Raw genomic sequence first — 23,059 nt, 5'->3', positions numbered from 1 at the left:
ATTTCTATGCTAGCTCAGACCCATTATTAAAAGGCTTAGTATCTTTCAAAACAATTCTTACCATTCTTGCATTCTTTTCTCAAGCTCCGGAAGCAAGAATTTACTGTGGAAGGCATTGATCGATGAAATATTAGAAAAGATTTTATTGACCACCTCAGCTGGAAATGAACCCCTGTTAGCTTCCTCCAATAATCTGCCATAGAATACCTGCAACAGAGGAGAAGGACTTAAAAGTTAACAGGCCAATGTGCATTTCTGTTATCTTTAAGTGGTACACAGCAGACAAACGCGCCCCCCCCCCCCAAGCATTTCAAGATGGTTACTGCTGTTGCTAAACTGTGGGAGCATCCAAAATTACTGAAGTATTGTCCCCCCACTTCCCCTCACCTCCTTCAGATATCTGTGGAACTCCTCACCCCAATGTGCCCTCCAGGAGCCAGAGCAGCAGTGAAGCCCTGGGGAATAAGGCACTTCCAGAACACATTGGGTGCAAGTGATGTCATCACACTTTGCTTTCTTTCAGTTTGGACTACAGGCATTCTTTCTATCAGCTGACTGGCCTTTCTTTCTGGCCTCTTTTCCAGTCCTCCATCCTATCTTCTTTTCTTTGCTTCTCCCTCATAATCCCCTTTCCCTTCCCACTTCCATATTCTTAAGAACATAAGAATGGCCATATTGGGTCAGACCAAAGGTCCATCCAGCCCAGTATCCTGTTTACCGACAGTGGCCAATGCCAGGTGCCCCAGAGGGAGTGAACCGAACAGGTAATTATCAAGTTATCTCTCTCCTGCCATCCATCTCCACTCTCTGACAAACAGAGGCTAGGGACACCATTCCTTGCCCATCCTGGCTAATAGCCATTAATGGCCTGAACCTCCATGAATTTATCCAGTTCTCTTTTAAACCCTGTTATAGTCCTAGCCTTCACAATCTCCTCAGGCAAGGAGTTCCACAGGATGACTGTGCATTGTGTGAAGAACTTCCCTTTATTGGTTTTAAACCTGCTACCCATTAATTTCATTTGGTGGCCCCTAGTTCTTATATTATGGGAACAAGTAAATAACTTTTCCTTATTCACTTTCTCCACACCACTCATGATTTTATAGACCTCTACCATATCCCCCCTTAGTCTCCTCTTTTCCAAGCTGAAAAGTCCTCTTGTTAATTTATCCCCTTGATGCTCCCTTGCTGCCCCACACTGTATCTCATAAAACACTGAGCTCAGCATGATGTTTTGCAGCCATCACCCTGAGCACTTTGCTTGTACATTGGATCCCCTTGTCCTTTTAGAAAATGAGCGCTTTGGAGACAGGGGCTGTGCCTTCATGTGTGTTTTAAGACATCTAGCACAACAGGGCTCTGATTCTGAATCTGTGCCTTTTGGTACTACAGCAGTAGAATTAAAAAAACCCCATCACCTACAGAATCATAGAAACGTAGGCGTGGAAGGGCTTATAAACATTACATAAGTATTATTTTAATTACATTTAGGGATATAAACACAGCCTCCACCATTCTCCTTTTTTTCCCCATGATGCTGGTAGTTTTAGGTGCAATCCGTTAGCTTTTCTCTGAATTTTGCCTGATATTTTGGAAAAACTTGCATGGAGAAATTCATCTTAAATTGGGATTGTGAAAATACTTCTACAATGTCAGTCAAAAGAGACTAAAAGTAAATTTGAATATTTTACTGTGATTTCTTATGCCCCTAAAACAATGCTCTTATTTGCAAGAAAGGTCTATTTTCAACACATGTTCATGTAAGACAGCTATGTTAATCATTTCTCTCATATTCATGAGAGCCAAAACAGATATGCCTAAGCAGTCTGACAGCTACCAGCTGTTTAATATAGCAATTAGGACTTTTCAGACCTGATCTTGATTTACAAGCTCATGTGCTAGACCAAGGAAACATCAACATGAAATGAAGACGAAAAACACTGTTAGCTGACAAAGCAATGCATGATCAGAGATATCTAGGTATAGTGGATATATATGAGAAAGTAGTCAGGCTCAAAGAAAATTAGAGAACTGCAGATAGTTTGACATTTAAGAAATGACAAATATAGTTTGAAGCTGTGAAAAGTGCAAGCACTCAATTCTTCCATCACAGAATATGAGTAACTTCCATTCACTTTAATAGAAATTAGGCAGATCATGTGATGGAAGAATAGAGAAGAGAAGGTTTAAGATGGGATGCTTCTCTTCGAGGTCACTGTTTGAAAGCTGGCTAACATCAGTAAACACCAAAGTTCTCCCAGAGACATTGTTCAATGGCTTAGTGTGCAGGTGATTACATCAAACACATACCACTAAACATTGGCACCCTTGTTGGTAGTTTCAGTAAAGGCCAAGAAATGAATGGGCAGAGAGGTGAAATTAGCCTCTCCTCTTTCTAGGCTGTCCCACTGGTATGGAAGCTTGCACTTCTATTGCTCACACTGTGGTCTAAACACAAGAGTTCAGTTTCTATGTCCATCAGGGACCAGTATGTTTTGCAAACATTAAAATTATTTAAAAACAAAATGAAGTAGTTGTGGCAAAAGACTGCTTAGTTGAGAGGATTAGCAGAAGGCAAAAACCCACAATCCCTTAATGTGGTTTTTACAAACAGATAAAGCTCACATGAACTGCAGTATAAGTAAGTAAAAGAATGAAGCACTTCTTAAAGCAAAATTCACCTTGTCTAAGAGGTCAAGTCGGCTGACATAGGCTCTTTCCGTATGCAAAAGCTCATCAGCAATTTTGTGACGTTTCTCCTCATCTGTCTCCTGAAAAAACATAAGATTCTTTTTCTGAATAGTTCAGGATAATTCAAGGTCTACATTTAATTAGTAACTTCCCCCCGCCAAACACAAAGTAATCCAAAATGACATAAAATTCCCAAAGGATTTACCAGGAAGTAAAAATCAGGAGCAGTGCAGAACAAACACAAAACATGTAACAGTTTTCCTGTTTGTGCAGATGGCTTTCTATTATTACTAGGTATTTGCCAAACCCTTCCATACTCCCCATCCCAGATTCCTACCCAGTTGAACAACTAGTGCCCTGATAATTACCATTAACATTTCAGAGCTGGATGAATTAATTCTTATTTTTTGCCAGATGAATTCAGCCCTTTTTTTTGGTTTCCAATATAGTTTAAACTGACTGTTCTTTGCACGACTTTGTTAATCAAAATTATTGCACAAACATTTTATGTAGACAATCAGGCTATGGATTCCAGATAATAGGTTAGCTGCAGTAAGAGTATTCATCAGAGCTGTGCAGGAAATGGATTTTCTGTTTCATGGGAAATTCCACAATTCTGAATTCCACCCCCCATACTGAAATTCCAAAAATTATTATTCCAGATCATTTTGTTCCAATTTCAATTTTTAAAAAATATGATATATTAAAAACCAGAAAAGAATTGCAACGGAGTCATTCTGAAACAGAAAAATTGAAACGCTCCATTACAAAAGGCTTGAAACAAAACATTTCAATCTCAGGGGGAAAAAAAATGAAATCAACATTTCCATACAACATTTTGATTTTGATGAAATGGCATTCTCTAATGGAAAACCGTCCCATGGAAAAATTTTGGAACAGCTCTACTATTCACTTGTGTAGCTGTTCACCTTATTCACATGGCGTGAAATCCTGGCCCGATGAAGTCAATGGGAGTTTTGTTATTGGCTTTCATGGGGCTAGGATTTCATCCAAGATATTGTTTCCACTACGTGGCTGTAAGAGTAAATCTTTTATTAAGAAGAGGAATTGAGTAAGTAATTTGTGGTGCGAATCTTCCAGCAAACACATTTTCACGACTAAGACACACACGTGCTGCAGACATCTTTACAAACGTTTGCAGAACACTGAAGTACATCACTTTTATTTGATAGTCCGTTAGCGGCTCATTTTTTGTAGTATTCACCCAAGCTTCAATGCTATTACCATCCTTGAAACGTTAGTATCTGCAAGCAACTGAAACACACTTCGGTCCTAAGCTTTAGGGCTGCCACCAGTCATATTGCTGCATGCCAAAACTTTGCCCTTCAGACTTAAATAGCTGCTTTGACAAGACAGTCTCCATTAAATCTGCTTAACCATATAATGACCACTGTATTATTGGAGCTTATAAAATAGCACTCCTACTGTCTACATGCACTCAGAAGCACCGCAGACACCAGAAAAGCTTAAACAACTATAGGATGCTGTAGGTTAGTATTATAATTTACAGATAAAGTCTTACATTTGGACTTTACAAGCTACAAAGATTCTTGGTTTTTCTGCAAAAATTATTTGCCCCTCCCCCCCGGCCAAAATCCCAGCAGTTTCCCCAAACCTGTGGGAAGAACCATTTCACTACATATTTTCAGGGTCCATGTATTACAGAACCTAGTTAAAGGAAAAAGCAAGCAGGGACCAGACTTGTTAAAATAACGCAACTGTGATATTGCCAACGCAAAGCATTAAAATTATCATGAGTTAGGGACCTCAAATGTGGGAGATTAAAAAAAAAATCCTACCATTTTTAAGCCAAATACATTTAAAAAAAGTTTGCCATCTGCTTTTTCCCCTTTTAAGGGGAAGCTTCCCACAACCAAAGGGAAAATTTTTTTGGAAATCCCTTCCAAAATTTTACCTGAAACACACACAAACGTGTATGAATTTCCACTCTGGGCCATCTCCTAACCCCTGGGGTGGAGAAGCTGTCATTCTATCCTCTCTGGTCCTCTGCTGGATCACCACCCTGGTCTCTCCTCCTGTCCCATTTCCTTCACTATCCCACTGACTTCTGTCTCCTGCCCCCATATTTTCCCTCCTTTTCCCTTTATATTTCCCCCACAGTTGCCTTCTTTTCCTCTGCATCCCTATTAGTCTCTTCCTAAACCTTTTCATCTTCCCATCTCGTTTAGTCTTCTCCTACCTCTTATGTTCCTCTGAACCACCTCAGCTCCCTCTTGCACCCCACATTCTCCTCTCCAATCTCTTCTCTGGACCCTATGGTAGATGGACACCCAATTTCCTCCTCTCCTCATCTTCTCCTGCTCCCACATTGCCCCATCTCCACTCAATATGCTCCTGAATCCTACGCCTCCTCGGTCTCCTGCTGCCCCCCTTTCTTCTCTGTGCCCCACTCAGGGCTGGTCTACATGGGGAAATTTACCATCCTAATTATATCATTTGCGTTTACGTTGCTTTGGAAACAATATAAGGTAAACTAGACAAAGGCGCTCTTATTCCAGAATGGGAGTGTCCAAGTGTGGAATTATACTGGTGTAACTATAACAGTAAAATTTACCAGAATTATGTTGGTAAATTTGCTCACACGTAGACAAGCCCTCAAACGCCAACCATGCTTTCTCCTAGTCTCCCACTCTGTACCCCGATTCAGCTATTCTCAGCCTTCTGCTGCCACTGCCATCCCCATGTGTGTCCTCACTCTCCTCTATTCCCCAGATTCTCCTTCTCCTTGTGGTTTCCTGACTAGTCCCCCAACCACAAAACAACAGCTATTTCCATAAGGTCAGCCTGGTTTCACTCTCATTGAAATAGTGGGAAGTGGTGGCCAATTTAGTAGGGGTAGCCTCACTTTCTTATATGGACACTGTAGGGAAGGGACACTCAACCTCTCCAAACTTCTGTATCCCTTCAAGGAGTTTGATTGGTCTTGCGTACCCTCAAGTTACACCTCACATAAAAACTACTTGCCTACAAAAATCAGGCATAAAAATAGAAAAGGGTCACAGCTCGCTGTTACTGAAAAATTGCTTAGTTTTTCATTTTTACTATATAATTATAAAATAAATTAATTGGAATATTGTACTTACATTTCAGTGTATAGTATACAGAGCCATCTAAACAAGCCATTATCTGTATGTAGTTTGTACTGACTTGGCTAGTGCTTTTTATGCAGCCTGTTTTAAAACTAGGCAAATATCTAGATGAGTTAATGTACCCCCTGGAAGACCTCTGCATACCCCCAGGGGTACACATACCCCAGGTAGAGAACCACTGTGTTGGAAGACCTGATGTGCTTGGCCCAGTTTCTATGCACCATGGCACAATGAGAACACCTGAAATACCAATGCCTTGGCTCACAGGAAATGGGTTCCCCAGTCTCAGACTCTATTTTAGGGCCATGTGAGATGAGTGAAGGTAAGTTTTTAGATGGGGCAATGTAGGAGAGGGGAAGTGAGTCTTCTTTGCAGATCGAATATTGGTTATTACGAATCAGTGGAAATAACTTTTAGGTTATATTTTTAACATGTTCCTAACGTGGGTATGTTATAAAAATGAAGCGATGTGAAGTTGAGTTTCCAGTTACTGTGGTTGTTTAAAGAACGAGTAGTACTTGTGGCACCTTAGAGACTAACAAATTTATTTGAGCACAAGCTTTTGTGGGCTAACACCCACTTCATCAGATGCATGCAGTGGAAAATACACACACACACACACACAGAGCATGAAAAAATGGGTGTTGCCATACCCACTATAACGAGAGTGATCAGTTAAGGTGAGCTATTATCAGCAGGAGGAAAGAAAAACTTTTGTAACAATAATCAGGATGGCCCATCTCCAACAAATACGGTTGTATCGTAGAGCTTGGCTGTAGACAATGGATCGTGTGGTGTAGTCTGGATGAAAGCTGGAGGCATGTAGGTAGGAATAGCGGTCAGTAGGTTTCCGGTATAGGGTGGTGTTTATGTGACCATCACTTAGCACTGCTACAACCGCATTTGCTCCAACCCCTCAGACAGAGACAAACACCTACAAGATCTCTATCAAGCGTTCTTACAACTACAATATCCATCTGCTGAAGTGAAGAAACAGATTGACAGAGCCAGAAGAGTACCCCAAAGTCACCTACTACGGGACAGGCCCCATGCTTATTTTTCCCCCTACTGTTACTCACACCTTCTTGTCAACTGTTGGAAATAGGCCATTCTGATTATCACTACAAATGTTTTTTTTTCTCCTGCTGATAATAGCTCACCTTAACTGATCATGCTTGTTATAGTGGGTATGGCAACACCCATTTTTTCATGTTCTCTGTGTATATATCTATCTATCTAGATATAATCTTCCTACTGTATTTTCCACTGCATGCATCCGATGAAGTAGGTGTTTTAGCCCACAAAAGCTTATGCTCAGATAAATTTGTTAGTCTCTAAGGTGCCACAAGAACTTCTTGTTCTTTTTGCTGACACAGACTAACACGGCTACCACTCTGAAACCTGTGGTTGTTTAGTTATAGGAGCCTGGAAAAAACTTAGAATCTCAGGGGAAATTTTAGAAGGAGCCTATTTTAAATTATTTCCTGTGTCAAAGACTTAGCTTAAAAATTATGAAAAATTCAGCTTTGCTCTGAAGAATTAGGGTATTGAATCTGATGACTAAAATAGTTAATTAAAGGGATGAAAGAGGGATTTTAGACCTGCTTTACGTTCAAGTCTCAGCCTTAATGATGGAAGTATAACAATGTCTCCATAGTATGATATGTACATGTATATGGACAGAACATGTGTCTCTCTTCACAACTGGGAAAATTGTTAAACAGATAGTGAAAGTGGGAAAAAATACTGAATTTTTCAAGAAAATGTATAAACAATTTTATATATTTCATGGAATTTTTGCATACTCTAAATAAGGCATATTTTGCAAAAAAAGCAAAACAAAAAAACAACCACATTTTTCTGACTATGATCAGTATTGTGCCAAACTACTAATGACTTATAATTAGATTTTTTGTAGTTGTATACAAACAACTTAACATTTTAAATAACAAAAATGGAACATACAAATAAGAATAGCAAGATAGATAATGTACTAGGGCCACAGCATGCCTTCTTGGTTAAGCGGAACTTTCCACTGACCTCAGTAAAGAGGTCTATTTAAAAAAACTGATGGCTTGATATAGCTCCAGGAAATCATCTATTACATGAAATATCACAAAGGAACATAAGAAAAAGAAGTATTCTCTATTATACACAAAAGATTAATATTAAATGAAAACTACAAGATTCCAAAATGCTGATTAACAAGGTGTTGGGGTGGGTGGGTGCGGGCTCTGGGAAAGAGTTTGGGTGCGGGAGGGGACTCTGGGCTGGGGCAGAGGGTTGGGGTGCAGGAGAGCATTTAAGGTGCAAGGTCCTGGCGGTGCTTACTGCAGCTCCTGGGAAGAGGTCACCAGGTCCCTACAGCCCCTAAATGCATGGGGGGGGCCAGGGAGGCTCCACGTGCTGCCCTCACGCCCACAGGTGCTGCCCCCGCAGCTCCCATTTGTTGCTGTTCCCAGCCAATATGAAGCTGCAGAGCTGTCCCTTGGGGCGGGGGCAGCGCACAGAGCCTCCCTGGCCGCCCATGCGTCCAGGGGCTGTAGGGACCTGGCAGCCGCTTCCAGGAGCTGCAGGGAGCCTGCCTTAGCTCTGTGCCCCTGCTGTGCCACCAACTGGACTTTTAACGGCCTGGTTGGTGGTGCCAACTGGAGCTGCCAGGGTCCCTTTTTGATTGGGAGTTCCAGTGGAAAACCAGACACCTGGCAACCCTATGCTGCTATAAGTTATCTATTCCAGTCAGTAACTTAGAATAGATAACTTTTGTGTTCAGTCTTTTAACAGCTGGCTTTTTCAAAATATTTAGCCACCCAGACCAGAACACCTTTCCTGTTTCACCCAGCTCAACTGGCAAAATCCATGTATCAGACAGGACTGCAAATAACTGATCAGTTTACAGATGAAGCCTAAAATTATGCATTCTATGTGGTCTGGGTACACACCTCTTACTACAAAGTTATGAGTGTTTCTCCCCCTTAGAATCATTTTATGGTGATACAAAACGAAAAAACAAATAGTTTGCATTTAAGTTACTGCCTGAACTGAGACATTAAGCTGTGATGTGAAAAAAGCCTGCAGAGATTAAAAAACATATTACACTTCCATAGTTAAAATATTAGCAGTATGTAGACATTTTTCATAATCCTGCAATAAATTTACAAATCCTGTGAATTTACATCAAACTTTTTCTATGAACTACATCCCAATTTATTTGAGGCAGTTTCTACTGAAATTTGCAGATCGAAGTAAACTAGCATCAATCCCTTACCAACAAAGCTTTTCCAATTCTGCCAGCAAACATGAAGAGGGTATGGGAATATAGAATATGATTCTTTCCTTTCCAGACTGAGTCCTTGCCTCAAAGGATTTACAATCTAATACAGCAAGTGACATATGAAGGGTGGGGAGAAAAATATAAAGTATGTATAATTTTTATATATCATCACTACTGCCAAACTCATGTGTTCAAAAATCATTAGTTGGGCCCCAGAAATAACGAGTGGCCTAAAAGCAATGAGATTTAAAAATATAATTCATTTGAAGTTCCTTTTTATTTGACTTGGACTTCCGTGGAAGGAAAAGGCCTAGGTAGGGAGCATCGAATCGTGGAAGTCAACGAATGGCTACGCAGATGGTGTCGGAGAGAAGGCTTTGGTTTCTTTGACCATGGGATGGTGTTCCATGAAGGAGGAGTGCTGGGTAGAGACGGGCTCCATCTTACGAAGAGAGGGAAGAGCATCTTTGCCAGCAGGCTGGCTAACCTAGTGAGGAGGGCTTTAAACTAGGTTCACCGGGGGAAGGAGACCAAAGCCCTGAGGTAAGTGGGAAAGCGGGATACCGGGAGGAAGCACAGGCAGGAATGTCTGTGAGGGGAGGGCTCCGGCCTCATACTGGCAATGAGGGGCGATCAACAGGTTATCTCAAGTGCTTATATACAAATGCACAAAGCCTTGGAAACAAGCAGGGAGAACTGGAGGTCCTGGTGATGTCAAGGAACTATGACGTGATCGGAATAACAGAGACTTGGTGGGATAACTCATATGACTGGAGTACTGTCATGGATGGTTATAAACTGTTCAGGAAGGACAGGCAGGGCAGAAAAGGTGGGGGAGTAGCACTGTATGTAAGGGAGCAGTATGACTGCTCAGAGCTCCGGTACGAAACTGCAGAAAAACCTGAGTGTCTCTGGATTAAGTTTAGAAGTGTGTGCAACAAGAGTGATGTAGTGGTGGGAGTCTGCTACCGACCACCGGACCAGGGGGATGAGGTGGATGAGGCTTTCTTCCGGCAGCTCACGGAAGCTACTAGATCGCATGCCCTGATTCTCATGGGTGACTTTAATTTTCCTGATATCTGCTGGGAGAGCAATACAGCGGTGCATAGACAATCCAGGAAGTTTTTGGAAAGCGTAGGGGACAATTTCCTGGCGCAAGTGCTAGAGGAGCCAACTAGGGGGGGTGCTTTTCTTGACCTGCTGCTCACAAACCGGGTAGAATTAGTGGGGGAAGCAAAAGTGGATGGGAATCTGGGAGGCAGTGACCATGAGTTGGTTGAGTTCAGGATCCTGACGCAGGGAACAAAGGTAAGCAGCAGGATACGGACCCTGGACTTCAGGAAAGCAGACTTCGACTCCCTCAGGGAACGGATGGCCAGGATCCCCTGGGGGACTAACTTGAAGGGGAAAGGAGTCCAGGAGAGCTGGCTGTATTTCAAGGAATCCCTGTTGAGGTTACAGGGACAAACCATCCCGATGAGTCGAAAGAATAGTAAATATGGCAGGCGACCAACTTGGCTTAATGGTGAAATCCTAGCGGATCTTAAACATAAAAAAGAAGCTTACAAGAAGTGGAAGGTTGGACATATGACCAGGGAAGAGTATAAAAATATTGCTCGGGCATGTAGGAATGTTATCAGGAGGGCCAAATCGCACCTGGAGCTGCAGCTAGCCAGAGATGTCAAGAGTAACAAGAAGGGTTTCTTCAGGTATGTTGGCAACAAGAAGAAAGCCAAGGAATGTGTGGGCCCCTTACTGAATGAGGGAGGCAACCTAGTGACAGAGGATGTGGAAAAAGCTAATGTACTCAATGCTTTTTTTGCCTCTGTTTTCACTAACAAGGTCAGCTCCCAGACTGCTGCGCTGGGCATCACAAAATGCGGAAGAGATGGCCAGCCCTCTGTGGAGATAGAGGCGGTTAGGGACTATTTAGAAAAGCTGGACGTGCACAAGTCCATGGGGCCGGACGAGTTGCATCCGAGAGTGCTGAAGGAATTGGCGGCTGTGATTGCAGAGCCACTGGCCATTATCTTTGAAAACTCGTGGCGAACCGGGGAAGTCCCGGATGACTGGAAAAAGGCTAATGTAGTGCCAATCTTTAAAAAAGGGAAGAAGGAAGATCCTGGGAACTACAGGCCAGTCAGCCTCACCTCAGTCCCTGGAAAAATCATGGAGCAGGTCCTCAAAGAATCAATCCTGAAGCACTTGCATGAGAGGAAAGTGATCAGGAACAGCCAGCATGGATTCACCAAGGGAAGGTCATGCCTGACTAATCTAATCGCCTTTTATGATGAGATTACTGGTTCTGTGGATGAAGGGAAAGCAGTGGATGTATTGTTTCTTGACTTTAGCAAAGCTTTTGACACGGTCTCCCATAGTATTCTTGTCAGCAAGTTAAGGAAGTATGGGCTGGATGAATGCACTATAAGGTGGGTAGAAAGCTGGCTAAATTGTCGGGCTCAACGGGTAGTGATCAATGGCTCCATGTCTAGTTGGCAGCCGGTATCAAGTGGAGTGCCCCAAGGGTCGGTCCTGGGGCCGGTTTTATTCAATATCTTCATAAATGATCTGGAGGATGGTGTGGATTGCACTCTCAGCAAATTTGCGGATGATACTAAACTGGGAGGAGTGGTAGATACGCTGGAGGGGAGGGATAGGATACAGAAGGACCTAGACCAATTGGAAGATTGGGCCAAAAGGAATCTGATGAGGTTCAATAAGGATAAGTGCAGGGTCCTGCACTTAGGACGGAAGAACCCAATGCACAGCTACAGACTAGGGACCGAATGGCTAGGCAGCAGTTCTGCAGAAAAGGACCTAGGGGTGACAGTGGACGAGAAGCTGGATATGAGTCAGCAGTGTGCCCTTGTTGCCAAGAAGGCCAATGGCATTTTGGGATGTATAAGTAGGGGCATAGCGAGCAGATCGAGGGACGTGATCGTTCCCCTCTATTCGACATTGGTGAGGCCTCATCTGGAGTACTGTGTGCAGTTTTGGGCCCCACACTTCAAGAAGGATGTGGATAAATTGGAGAGAGTCCAGCGAAGGGCAACAAAAATGATTAGGGGTCTGGAACACATGAGTTATGAGGAGAGGCTGAGGGAGCTGGGATTGTTTAGCCTGCAGAAGAGAAGAATGAGGGGGGATTTGATAGCTGCTTTCAACTACCTGAGAGGTGGTTCCAAAGAGGATGGCTCTAGACTGTTCTCAATGGTAGCAGATGACAGAACGAGGAGTAATGGTCTCAAGTTGCAGTGGGGGAGGTTTAGATTGGATATTAGGAAAAACTTTTTCACTAAGAGGGTGGTGAAACACTGGAATGCGTTACCTAGGGAGGTGGTAGAATCTCCTTCCTTAGAGGTTTTTAAGGTCAGGCTTGACAAAGCCCTGGCTGGGATGATTTAACTGGGAATTGGTCCTGCTTCGAGCAGGGGGTTGGACTAGATGACCTTCTGGGGTCCCTTCCAACCCTGATATTCTATGATTCTATGATTCTATGACTTCTGTTTGAGCATTTAAGTCACACGGACTCTACATTTTCAAGCTTTTCTCTGCAACCAAGTGGGCTAGAACTATAATTTAAATGAAGACTGATGTTCTCATGCAATCTCTTGGTTCCAGCAGCTGGTGCTTTAAGGCAAACTCCAAATAATATGAGTCTTGCGATAAAATCATGAGAGCTGGCAACATTATTATATCATCTTATTTACTAAGTACATCTCTCTCTTCAGCTTCCCTTCAAGCTGCCAAATATTACAAATATAAATTTATTGTCTATCTACCCACCTTCAAGAAAGGGTATACAGATTTCATTACCCCTGAAGATGTGACCGCACTAGTTTAGACACTGCTGTCACTCCTATACACAATGCTAAAGGGATGACCTTTTGAATATTCTTCCCTAGGGAAATGTAGCAATGTTCACACTCTGACTTCTGTCCCTTCAGGGAAGGCAAAGCTACAGAACCTAGGGCATAAAGGAGAGCTGTTTTCTCGGTCTCACAAGTGTGGCAAAAGGTGTGTCCTTTTCGGGCAGAACGTTCATCATACAAGAAACTGTCCCGTCCTTTTCACAGACCAAAAGCACACCACATCACATCTGCAGCGTGCATGAACTCTGGGATACTTAAGTGTGTCTACAATATTGCAGCCTGTAGCACGGCCACTGAAAGCACATGTCAAACAAATGCTTTGTTTACTGAAAATACACAATTGATTTTAATCTCCTTAGAACACAATAGTCTATATTCTGATTTTCCGTTACATTCAAAAGGGGTAGTCAGACTTGTTTCTTTTCTTTTTTTTTTTTGGGAAGGGAGGGGGTGTCTTCAGTTAGTTCTAATGGAACACTTCTCCCAGAGTGTTCTCTCATACAGCTGTGGCATTTTTGTACTGTTCAGCCTTTGTGTTAGAAAAACACATCCCATTACACAAGACTGGCAATTTTCTTAAGATCTTCTCTTTAAAGGTCTTTTGCCATGTGTTATTTGCAGTTCTTGATTTTTTCTTACATCCTGTAAAGTGTTTAAAACTCAAGTTCCACACAGGATTATTTTTGCAGCAATAACAGAACAACTCTGCCACGTCGAGTGACCATTTTGTTAGAATCCCTTTACAACCTGTAATTCCATAATGCCTTAGTCAGATCTACCTGCTATAGAACTGAGAGAAGGAACAGAGAAGAACGTTCAGAATTCGCTCTCTATTATGAGCTCTGGCTTCACAATAGTCCCCAGCCTCAAACTCAGCCCCATCCTTGAAGCAATGGATCTACTTATCTTTTTAAGACACACACATTCAGAAGGCAAGAATATTTCCCTCTCCTCCTTCCCTTTTCTTAAATTTTAGGAATACATTTCAAAGCATCAAAGGTGCTGGGCAAGGAATATAGCTGGTCGTTTACATAGTGGATCTCTAGCTTTTAGTACTGCAGCTCCATTACCCCATTTTAAAAGTTGGTGATTTGCCACAGCCAATTTTTATTTTTTGTATTTGACACTAGATTCAAGAAGGACACAAGACTGAACAGTTCTGTGACTTTAAATGTCTACAGTTTAATTATATACACTGATCTAATCTGGGTTTTTAAAACTATAATTTGATTTTATGGATTTTTGGCATGTTCAGACACCATACGATTTTAGTGAGAAGACTGGGCCCATTACAAACTGCATAGTTGTGCAATATTTGGTTGAGTATCTGCTAGTTTCCAAGTTTTAACCATTTCTATGGTTAGTTTTCACAGAAATCACCGCTTACAACTCAGCCTTAGAGTGATAACTGGGAGCAAGTGAAAGCAGTATTTTCATAGCTTTATCACTGACTTCTTTGTACTCTCCTTCAACAGAAATCCAGAATTCCTGGTTTGTTGGATTTGAAAACTTGGTCTTCAGTGTGATTACTTGACAATTCTAAGACTTTTGTAAGATAAAATACCTAAGGTTGGAATGGAGTAAACTGTTACCTAGATCAGATTTCAAATCCAATTGGTATTTGCAGATTCATGTCCAACTCCAGGAAAGTATTCATCAAAATGAGAATACAAACCAGAAAAAATGAGTTAATATTTGGTCTCATTAGAATTTTGATCACTTTCCCTCTTTTAAAAAAAGATAAAAAGTTTGACAACATCTCTAAGTCTGGAAACATCTCAGTACTCTTTTCTATGCAGCATCTCCAAAGACAAAGCTTTTTTATAAATCCCCTGATTTTCTCTTTCAGATCTAGCATATCTGTATTCCTAGTTTGAAGTGTTAGGTTCTGTGCACTCAATTTGCCAAATATGTCCATCAGGTAAATCAATCAAATGCGCTCAAGAAGCCCCCCTTACAAACGTAATCTGCAAGGTCTGTTTTCCCAGGAGAAAATTCTCATTTTTTCAAGCAATTTAAAGATGTGTTGTAACACTTTCCCACATGACAACCACCTGACTTTACTGTGAAAGGAATGTAGTCAGAACCCATCTCAGCACATTATACTAAAATAACATGTTCACTGCCCAGGATTTTACATTATTGTAACAACAATGTTGAGGGCCTCATGTATTTCAGGGTGCAACTTCTTTGATGCCAAAGCTTTGCAAGGAATCATTCAGTTTCCATGTTGCTGCTCTTGCCACTTTCTTTACTCATGGCTGCAACCCCAAAGGTCTCTCGAGTTATAGCACCATCCGTGCACAGCCACCCTCAGACATAGCCCAGTTAAGACCTTCATCCACTATGAATTTACTGAGGATCATGAGTATTTCCTCACTGGTTGTTCAGGTCAGGGTTTCTTTGCAAAATAAAAAGTCCTTCAACTATTGCACTTACTTTTATAAATCTCAGATAACACAGAAGTTGAGCCATGTTAGCTACGTCTGTGGTTGATCAAGCTACAGTGCAAATATTGACTCTTCTTAAATTTGTTCTATCAACTGGTCCTGGATGTTTTCTGCAAGGTCATCAATGCACCGATGGAAGGTGTTATTTGACAAAGGAATGGTTTTTTCGTGTCATGGCTGCTTGTTTCCCATATTAGAATTCTACACGTCTATTACTGATGGAATGAGACGGGTCCTACCAATGGTATGTGCTTGTTTGCTTTTTGTAATCTGCATGGCCACATAAGATGCCTCTGAGGAGTTGCCTCTTTAGACGTGACTTGGGGGGGGGGAATGCTTTAATTCTTCTAGTTTCTGAAGGAAAAAGCATGGCTTTTGTTCACGAATTCCAAGTGTTGGTTTCTAAATGCTCTTGGCATCATGTTTTCAGTTACTAACACTTGAAAATAAATGACACGTTGTAGCTGTGGACGTTCTACAGTCACACTGTGACATGAATATCCAGATATAATAGAACTATCATTGTGTTCTCTACTTTTCTTCCTCTGCTGTTGAACTTTACTAAAATCACCTTCTTTGGTCAAAGATATTTTACATGTAGGCTTAGCATTTGGCAAAAATCACTCCATTATCAAGACAAGACACACCTGTCTCCACCTCAGTCTCCTTGCCCTATCTGCTGGCACTGGTGCTGCTGCCAGGACTGGGAGCCTCTCTTGATATGTTTACACTTCTCACAGCAACCCCCCAGTCCGAGTAGACAGACTTGGCTGGTGATAGGGTTGCCAGTTGTGGTTGGATGTATTCCTGGAGGTTTCATTATGACGAACTTTAATTGAAGATTAATCTTTAATTCCTGGAGACTCCAGGATAGTCCTGGAGGGTTGGCAACTCTTGCTGGCAGGACTCATGCTACTGTGCTAAAAACAGCTGTGTAAACATTGTGGCTTGGGCTGGGAGGTTCATTGCCATGGGCAGTGATTCAGGCTTTGAAGCGTAGGGGGAGGAGGGACTTCAGGGCCTGGAGCCCCAGCCCAAGCCACAACTTCAAAGCACTGTCTACGCAGCTATTTCTAGAGTGCTAGCGTGAGACCCACTAGTCCAAGTCTCTAGCCCTGGGCTGGGCTGGGGGCGCTTGCTTCCATGGGGAGTCCCTGGGCACTACAGGCATACGTTTTGCGCCCTTTACTCCAGCAGGGGGCTCTAAGCTGAGAGACTTCTGACTGACTGCTTCCCTCAGCAGGAAGTCTCTCTGCTGAGAGCCCGCCCTAGGGGTGGAGGACACAGATGCTGCCCCAGCACCAACAGCAGCATAAGACACAGACCCATAGAGAGGGGTCCAATTTAATTGCGAGTCCAATTTAATTGTGTCCTAATTAGGAATAAACAAAAACAGGCATATAGATTAAAATTTGTTCCCAAACACTTGTGGCTTGCTCATGACCCCTTCATGGCTCCCCAAAGAAACCACGGTTCACAATTTGGGAACCAGAGTTTATATCTACTGCTATTGCTAATTGTTAGATTGCATTTACACCATCCTGTTTTTTTTTTTTTTTTTTTTTTTTGCTGTTGAGTTGGGATGTTAGGCAAAAATAAAATTGCACGTGCTTTCTTTTCCATTCTCTTTTTCACAACATAATCTGCTTCTGCAGTTGCTTGAAGATGGTAACAAAAGTCTGCACCCAGGACTGAATGAAGGTCTTGTTTGTATTGCAAATGAATATATAGTTCAGAAACAGTTGTCATCTCTAATGTAATATACTGGGCGTTGAATGTTCCAGGGCTGGTATTACTGTTCTATATTTTAACCATTCTGACTTTGTGTCTGCTTCTTTATTCTTCTAGCACCAAAAGGTAATGCATCTAGCCATAACTGGTTCAAATATTACACCTATTCTTTTTGGTCAGTTAGGTCAGATAACATCTGTTGGCTATCCACGGGGCCAAGACCAGGCACAGATGGGATTGCTCTCGTTAGCATTTTCTCCAGGCATTTGCCCAGTTCCTTCCTATATTTTAGATTCCAGCAGCCTCATATTTCTGCCTTTTCCTGTACATACTGCCAACACCTGTTGCATAATTTGGATTCCCATTCTGTATTGCCTGAGAAGTGTCCAGTGTATTGTACTGGCCTAGACATGCACATAAAAAGAAACAGGCATCACAGAACAGGAAGCAAAGAAATATAATAGAAGGTGTGGCAGGGCAAAGGTACCTTGGATTCCTATCAGACCTATGCACAGATGGGATCCTAACACTCTTCATCGGCAACAAGGATAACCTCCCAGTCACTGGCTAAGATATTCAACAGTACACATGTGAAAATTTGAGACCTACCTTTCCCATGCACTGTTTATCCTGCACACACACAGGATCACCAACTATGCAAAATTAAATGCCCGGTGATATGCTGTTTCTTCCATAAGTGAAAACCCAAAAGAAAATACACAAAAGACAAAATTTGTGGGAACAAAATATACATGCGGGGGGGGGGGGGGGAAGCAGTACAAAATCACAAAAGCCTCCACCCACAGACTGCTAAAATACATAATCCTATAGCAAACTGACAGGTAGGGAGAGAGAGACACACACACAAACAGAGGGTGGGTGTGTGTTTCAGATAGCAACACTCAAGTATGTGTGTCTAATTCTGTCTGACAGACCGTAGATATTGTCTTTTACCTCAAGTATTAGTGGGCTGTGGTTTCAAGACCAAGAGCTTGGTTCTCTCCTTCTCTTCCCCCTGAAGTTTCAAGTGACCCTGGTGTGCAGCAAAGTGGCAATCACACAAATCTAGCTGGCCATGGTTTTGTTACAATACAGTGACTCATGGACTAAAAAGTCATCTGCATTTGGAAGCAGGATGTGATTTTTTTGCAGTTACATTTTCCAAGATCAATTCACTTTCACCCACTCATTTCCTCTTAACAACAACAAAAGAAGTCCCTACTAGGAAATCTCAGATTTATCCCCCGTGTAATTCTACTGACTTCAATGGGATTTCAACAAGGGATAAATGTATCTCTTCATCCCTGGTGTCTAACTGGGACATTCCAGTGGCTTCCTATTGTCTTGCTAGATCCGTTCAATGGGTTATACTCGAGCTAAGCTCTCACAAGCCAGTTCTGTCTCCAGATGTCTTGATGCTGCTGTGTTAGTGTGTGTTTTTTTGCCACTCCAACCATTTGTTCCTCCACCTTCTCTCATAGCACAAACATGACTAGACATGCAAGTTTAGGTCAGTTACAGTTCTTTTCTAAAATGCCCTCCTTTACCTCCTTCACTAAACAATTTGGAAGAGTTGCCAAATTTTGCATATTCAAGATCTATGAGGAGTCCCAGCTTTGGTGCACTGGGACATAATAATGCCACTGCACAGCACATAATCTGGGTCTATTTCCACAGGTTAAAAGTATTCAGCCTTTTCAGAAGTGCCTCATTAAAAGGCTAATTATTGTTGAAAGGTTTCTGGTTATTTGATTTTATTTATTTGCAGAGCTGGTCACATTTTTTCAAAGTTTAAAAGAATAAATGGGTTGTGAGGGGAAATCAAAAATATCTTCCATTTTGAATGGCTCTATAAAAACTTATTTTTTTTATTCGAAGCACCTGGAAAAAACACAGGCACAGTTGTATGCAAGGAAAAAATACAGAATGTAATTTTACCTTTGCTTCTACATGCTCCTCTTCCTTATTGAGTTCCTCATTCTGTTTTTCCTCTACATTAGTATTAGTTTCTACAGTTTCATTTTCAGATTGGAACAATGTGTCCCTGCTTGGAGTCCTGCAGCAGTCAAGAGTTTGCCCTGTGCAGACCGTTGTAGCTTGGAGTGAGTCTGTAGTAGTGCTTTCTTGTTCCCCATTTACTAAGTTACTGTTGACTGCAATATCTGAAGCTGGAGTGGATGTATTGGTGCTATGTTCCAGTAATTTATTGTCCTTGCATTCCATCTGGCCTTGTGCTACTACTCCATTGGCCGTGTGTTTCTGTACAACCTGAGTTTGACCTGTATTATTTCCCTGCTTTTGTAGTGGGTGTTGGGAGAGGAGTTTTGGCTGAGGTGATGCTGACCCATATCTTCCTTGAGATTTAGCAACCTTTACAACAGAGGATTCTTTCTTCAAATCACTAGGACTTGAGGGACTAAAAGGTTAAAAAAAGAAAAAAAGAAAAAAGAGTTAAGGGCAACATTAGAAAAAAAGTGTTTAACTTTAAGAGGGCATTTATATTGCACAACTTTAAACTTCTGCAAAGCTATTTTTATTTGCTAATATTAGAAATGTTCAGTTGTGCAGAACATGTCTAATATAGGCCTTCCATGGTGTAAAGTCATATTTAATTCAACAAATCACACGGGCAACAGTATACATCTTCCTAGAAATTAAAATGGTGTCCATTGTCTGCCTGTTAATAAACAACTTTTATGACACTCCTCACTAGTAGAACTCAAAGAACATTACAAAAGTGGTCAGTATTATTATCCCCATTGTACAGACAGGGAAATGGAGGCACATAGCTGAAGTGACTTGTCCAAGGTCACTCAGCAGGCCAGCAGCAGAGCTGGAAATAGAATCCAGATCTCCTAAATCCCAGTCCAATGCTCTGTCCATAGACCCCTCTGTTCCCATGGCTACACTTAAGTGTGCAAGAAACATTATTTTAATTTTTCCATTTTCCTTACTATATTCTGATATAGTAAAAGCTTTCTATTCTTAATATAGCTCTACACGCTTATCTTTATAGTCCAGACCCAGGTCAGTCAGTCAATTTATTTAGTGCCACCCTTTCAGATCCTTGTTGCTATCAAGAGGAAAGCCGCCTTTCTGTTCATGCCTCATCAGTTCAAGTCAGTCCCAAACATGCATCTGTCCCTGGCATGTACCCCGAATTTTGTCTTTCAGTGGTATTCTTTCAGGGTTCCTACTCTGGGCTACTGTTAACATTAAAGATACTCTATAAAAGCAGTGGATGCATTGTTTCTTGACTTTAGCAGAGCTTTTGACACGGTCTCCCCCAGTATTCTTGTCAGCAAGTTAAAGAAGTATGGGCTGGATGAATGCACTATAAGGTGGGTAGAAAGTTGGCTAGATTGTCTGGCTCAATGGGTAGTGATCAATGGCTCCATGTCTAGTTGGCAGCCGGTGTCAAGTGGAGTGCCCCAGGGGTCAGTCCTGGGGCCGGTTTTGTTCAATATCTTCATAAATGATTTGGAGGATGGCGTGGATTGCACTCTCAGCAAATTTGCGGATGATACTAAACTAGGAGGAGTGGTAGATACGCTGGAGGGCAGGGATAGGATACAGAGGGACCTAGACAAATTGGAGGATTGGGCCAAAAGAAATCTGATGAGGTTCAATAAGGATAAGTGCAGGGTCCTGCACTTAGGACGGAAGAACCCAATGCACAGCTACAGACTAGGGACCGAATGGCTAGGCAGCAGTTCTGTGGAAAAGGACCTAGGGGCGACAGTGGACGAGAAGCTGGATATGAGTCAGCAGTGTGCCCTTGTTGCCAAGAAGGCCAATGGCATTTTAGGATGTATAAGTAGGGGCATAGCGAGCAGATCGAGGGACGTGATCGTTCCCCTCTATTCGACATTGGTGAGGCCTCATCTGGAGTACTGTGTCCAGTTTTGGGCCCCACACTACAAGAAGGATGTGGATAAATTGGAGAAAGTCCAGCGAAGGGCAACAAAAATGATTAGGAGTCTGGAACACATGACTTATGAGGAGAGGCTGAGGGAACTGGGATTGTTTAGTCTGCTGAAGAGAAGAATGAGGGGGGATTTGATAGCTGCTTTCAACTACCTGAGAGGTGGTTCCAGAGAGGATGGTTCTAGACTATTCTCAGTGGTAGAAGAGGACAGGACAAGGAGTAATGGTCTCAAGTTGCAGTGGGGGAGGTTTAGGTTGGATATTAGGAAAAACTTTTTCACTAGGAGGGTGGTGAAACACTGGAATGCGTTACCTAGGGAGGTGGTAGAATCTCCTTCCTTAGAAGTTTTTAAGGTCAGGCTTGACAAAGCCCTGGCTGGGATGATTTAATTGGGGATTGGTCCTGCTTTGAGCAGGGGGTTGGACTGGATGACCTCCTGAGGTCCCTTCCAACCCTGATATTCTATGATTCTATGATTCTAAAATAAAGGTTTTATTGCATTAGTGTAAAATCACTGGGATGAAAAGGAATACTTGCATGTTGCTGTTTTACTAGAAATTCATAATCCCCCCCCAAAAAATTTTTTTTAAGAACTGTGGTGATAAAACTATTTTGCATAAAGTGATAAATGATGCAGTCTTCCTGCTGCATTGTTTGTAATATGTGAAGACCATTAATTCCATTGCAGGATTAATTTAGAAGGGTTAGAAATAGCAGAAACCATACAACTCTTCCTTAAAATAAATATTACAACCACATTACAGACTCAACAGGTTTATTGGTGGTTTGAAGAATGCACTTCATTTGGATGTTGGTTTTCTGTGAGTTGGCTTTCTTTTTTTCGTGTTTTGTTTTTCAGCATGTATACAAATTAAAATCACAGTGCAATTTGTTTTGTGAAAATGATACCCTTTTAAAAAGTCAGTGAAATGCATATTATGCTACATTCATTTATAAAAATAGTTAACTTCCTGTAAATTCATTTTGGCTTTTTTATGCCAAAATATATGTATTTTTTATATTGCTGCATATAGTTAAGAATAATTCTAACTCTTCCCCATTTCTATTAGCTTTTGGGCTGTGCAAGCAAACTAAAACCTATTACTGTATTGCACAATCACAATGTACTACTGCACAGTTTGGGTATACAAAGACAAAAGATTGGCAGAGGATGTCAGTCTTCCTGCTTTAAAGCAGCAGCACATTGCCAACTGAGGATATGAAAAAAAAATTCTTTTCCCCAGCCCACAATATAACACAGAACTGGCCAGGTGTGTTATGGAGGCTTTTTCTCAAAGGAGGATTAGTCTTGCTCTAGAAGTCAGGCACAGGCTAGTGTATGGGATTAAACACTAGATAGATGGATCAATTATCTCTTCATGTCAGGCAATTCCCATGTTTATAAGTAAAAAATGAACAAACATTGTAAATAGGGAATAATAGGGCTTTAGCATAATAATATTTATAGTTCCCTTTGGTCCCAAAATAGTACAGACTTCTCAAAACCATTCAGACATCCCCAAAAGATGGAACCAAGATACCTCCTCCTGAGGATGACAGATATCAAAGCATGCTACCCGTGTAATTCCCAGTCAGGAGATCCTGATATTAGAGGGTGGTTAGAAGGTTCCCTGGCTTTTTTTTCCCAGCATCAAGGAGATGCATGAGATCATCTTAGCTCTTTCTCAAGAAGCTGGGAGCGGTGGAAGTCCTAGTGGCTATGTTTTAATTTCTTTTATTTCCCTCCTTAACCAAAAATGAAGCAGTTCAGTTTGAAGGATGGGTGAAAATTCATCATGTGGGGTAACAAGAGTCAGTTAACCCATCCTGTATCACGCAGCTCCATCATGACATTTCCTCGCTTTTGTTAAACAGGCCTCATAGTAGGTCCCTACCAAACTGGATAACTATTAAAGCAGATGGAAGAGTAAGAGTCATTTTCCTAAGGATACCAGACTGTTAAAAGAATTCTGAGACTGATA

At 41.8% G+C, this 23,059-nt stretch overlaps 1 protein-coding gene across 3 annotated transcripts in view; it reads right to left on the bottom strand.

The window, feature by feature from the left end:
• FGD4 (FYVE, RhoGEF and PH domain containing 4) overlaps window positions 1-23,059 on the bottom strand; it is a 187,222-nt gene that overhangs the window by 26,663 nt on the left and 137,500 nt on the right. For 2 of the 3 annotated variants that reach the window (XM_073321777.2, XM_073321787.2), the window contains exons 4-6: window positions 19,088-19,565; window positions 2,682-2,771; window positions 62-207 (exon numbers count right to left, since the gene is read on the bottom strand). In XM_073321777.2, coding sequence (XP_073177878.1) covers window positions 62-207; window positions 2,682-2,771; window positions 19,088-19,565 — 714 coding nt within the window. Of the gene's footprint in view, window positions 1-61; window positions 208-2,681; window positions 2,772-9,090; window positions 9,305-19,087; window positions 19,566-23,059 lie in introns of those variants that run through there. The other variant, XM_073321796.2, reaches the window with a different exon arrangement.

This window comes from Lepidochelys kempii, chromosome 1 (assembly GCF_965140285.1).
Source record: "Lepidochelys kempii isolate rLepKem1 chromosome 1, rLepKem1.hap1, whole genome shotgun sequence".
In the NCBI taxonomy this organism is placed as follows: domain Eukaryota; kingdom Metazoa; phylum Chordata; order Testudines; family Cheloniidae; genus Lepidochelys; species Lepidochelys kempii.
Note: the sequence above shows the minus strand (reverse complement) of the source record. Positions and strands in the feature narration are given on the sequence as shown.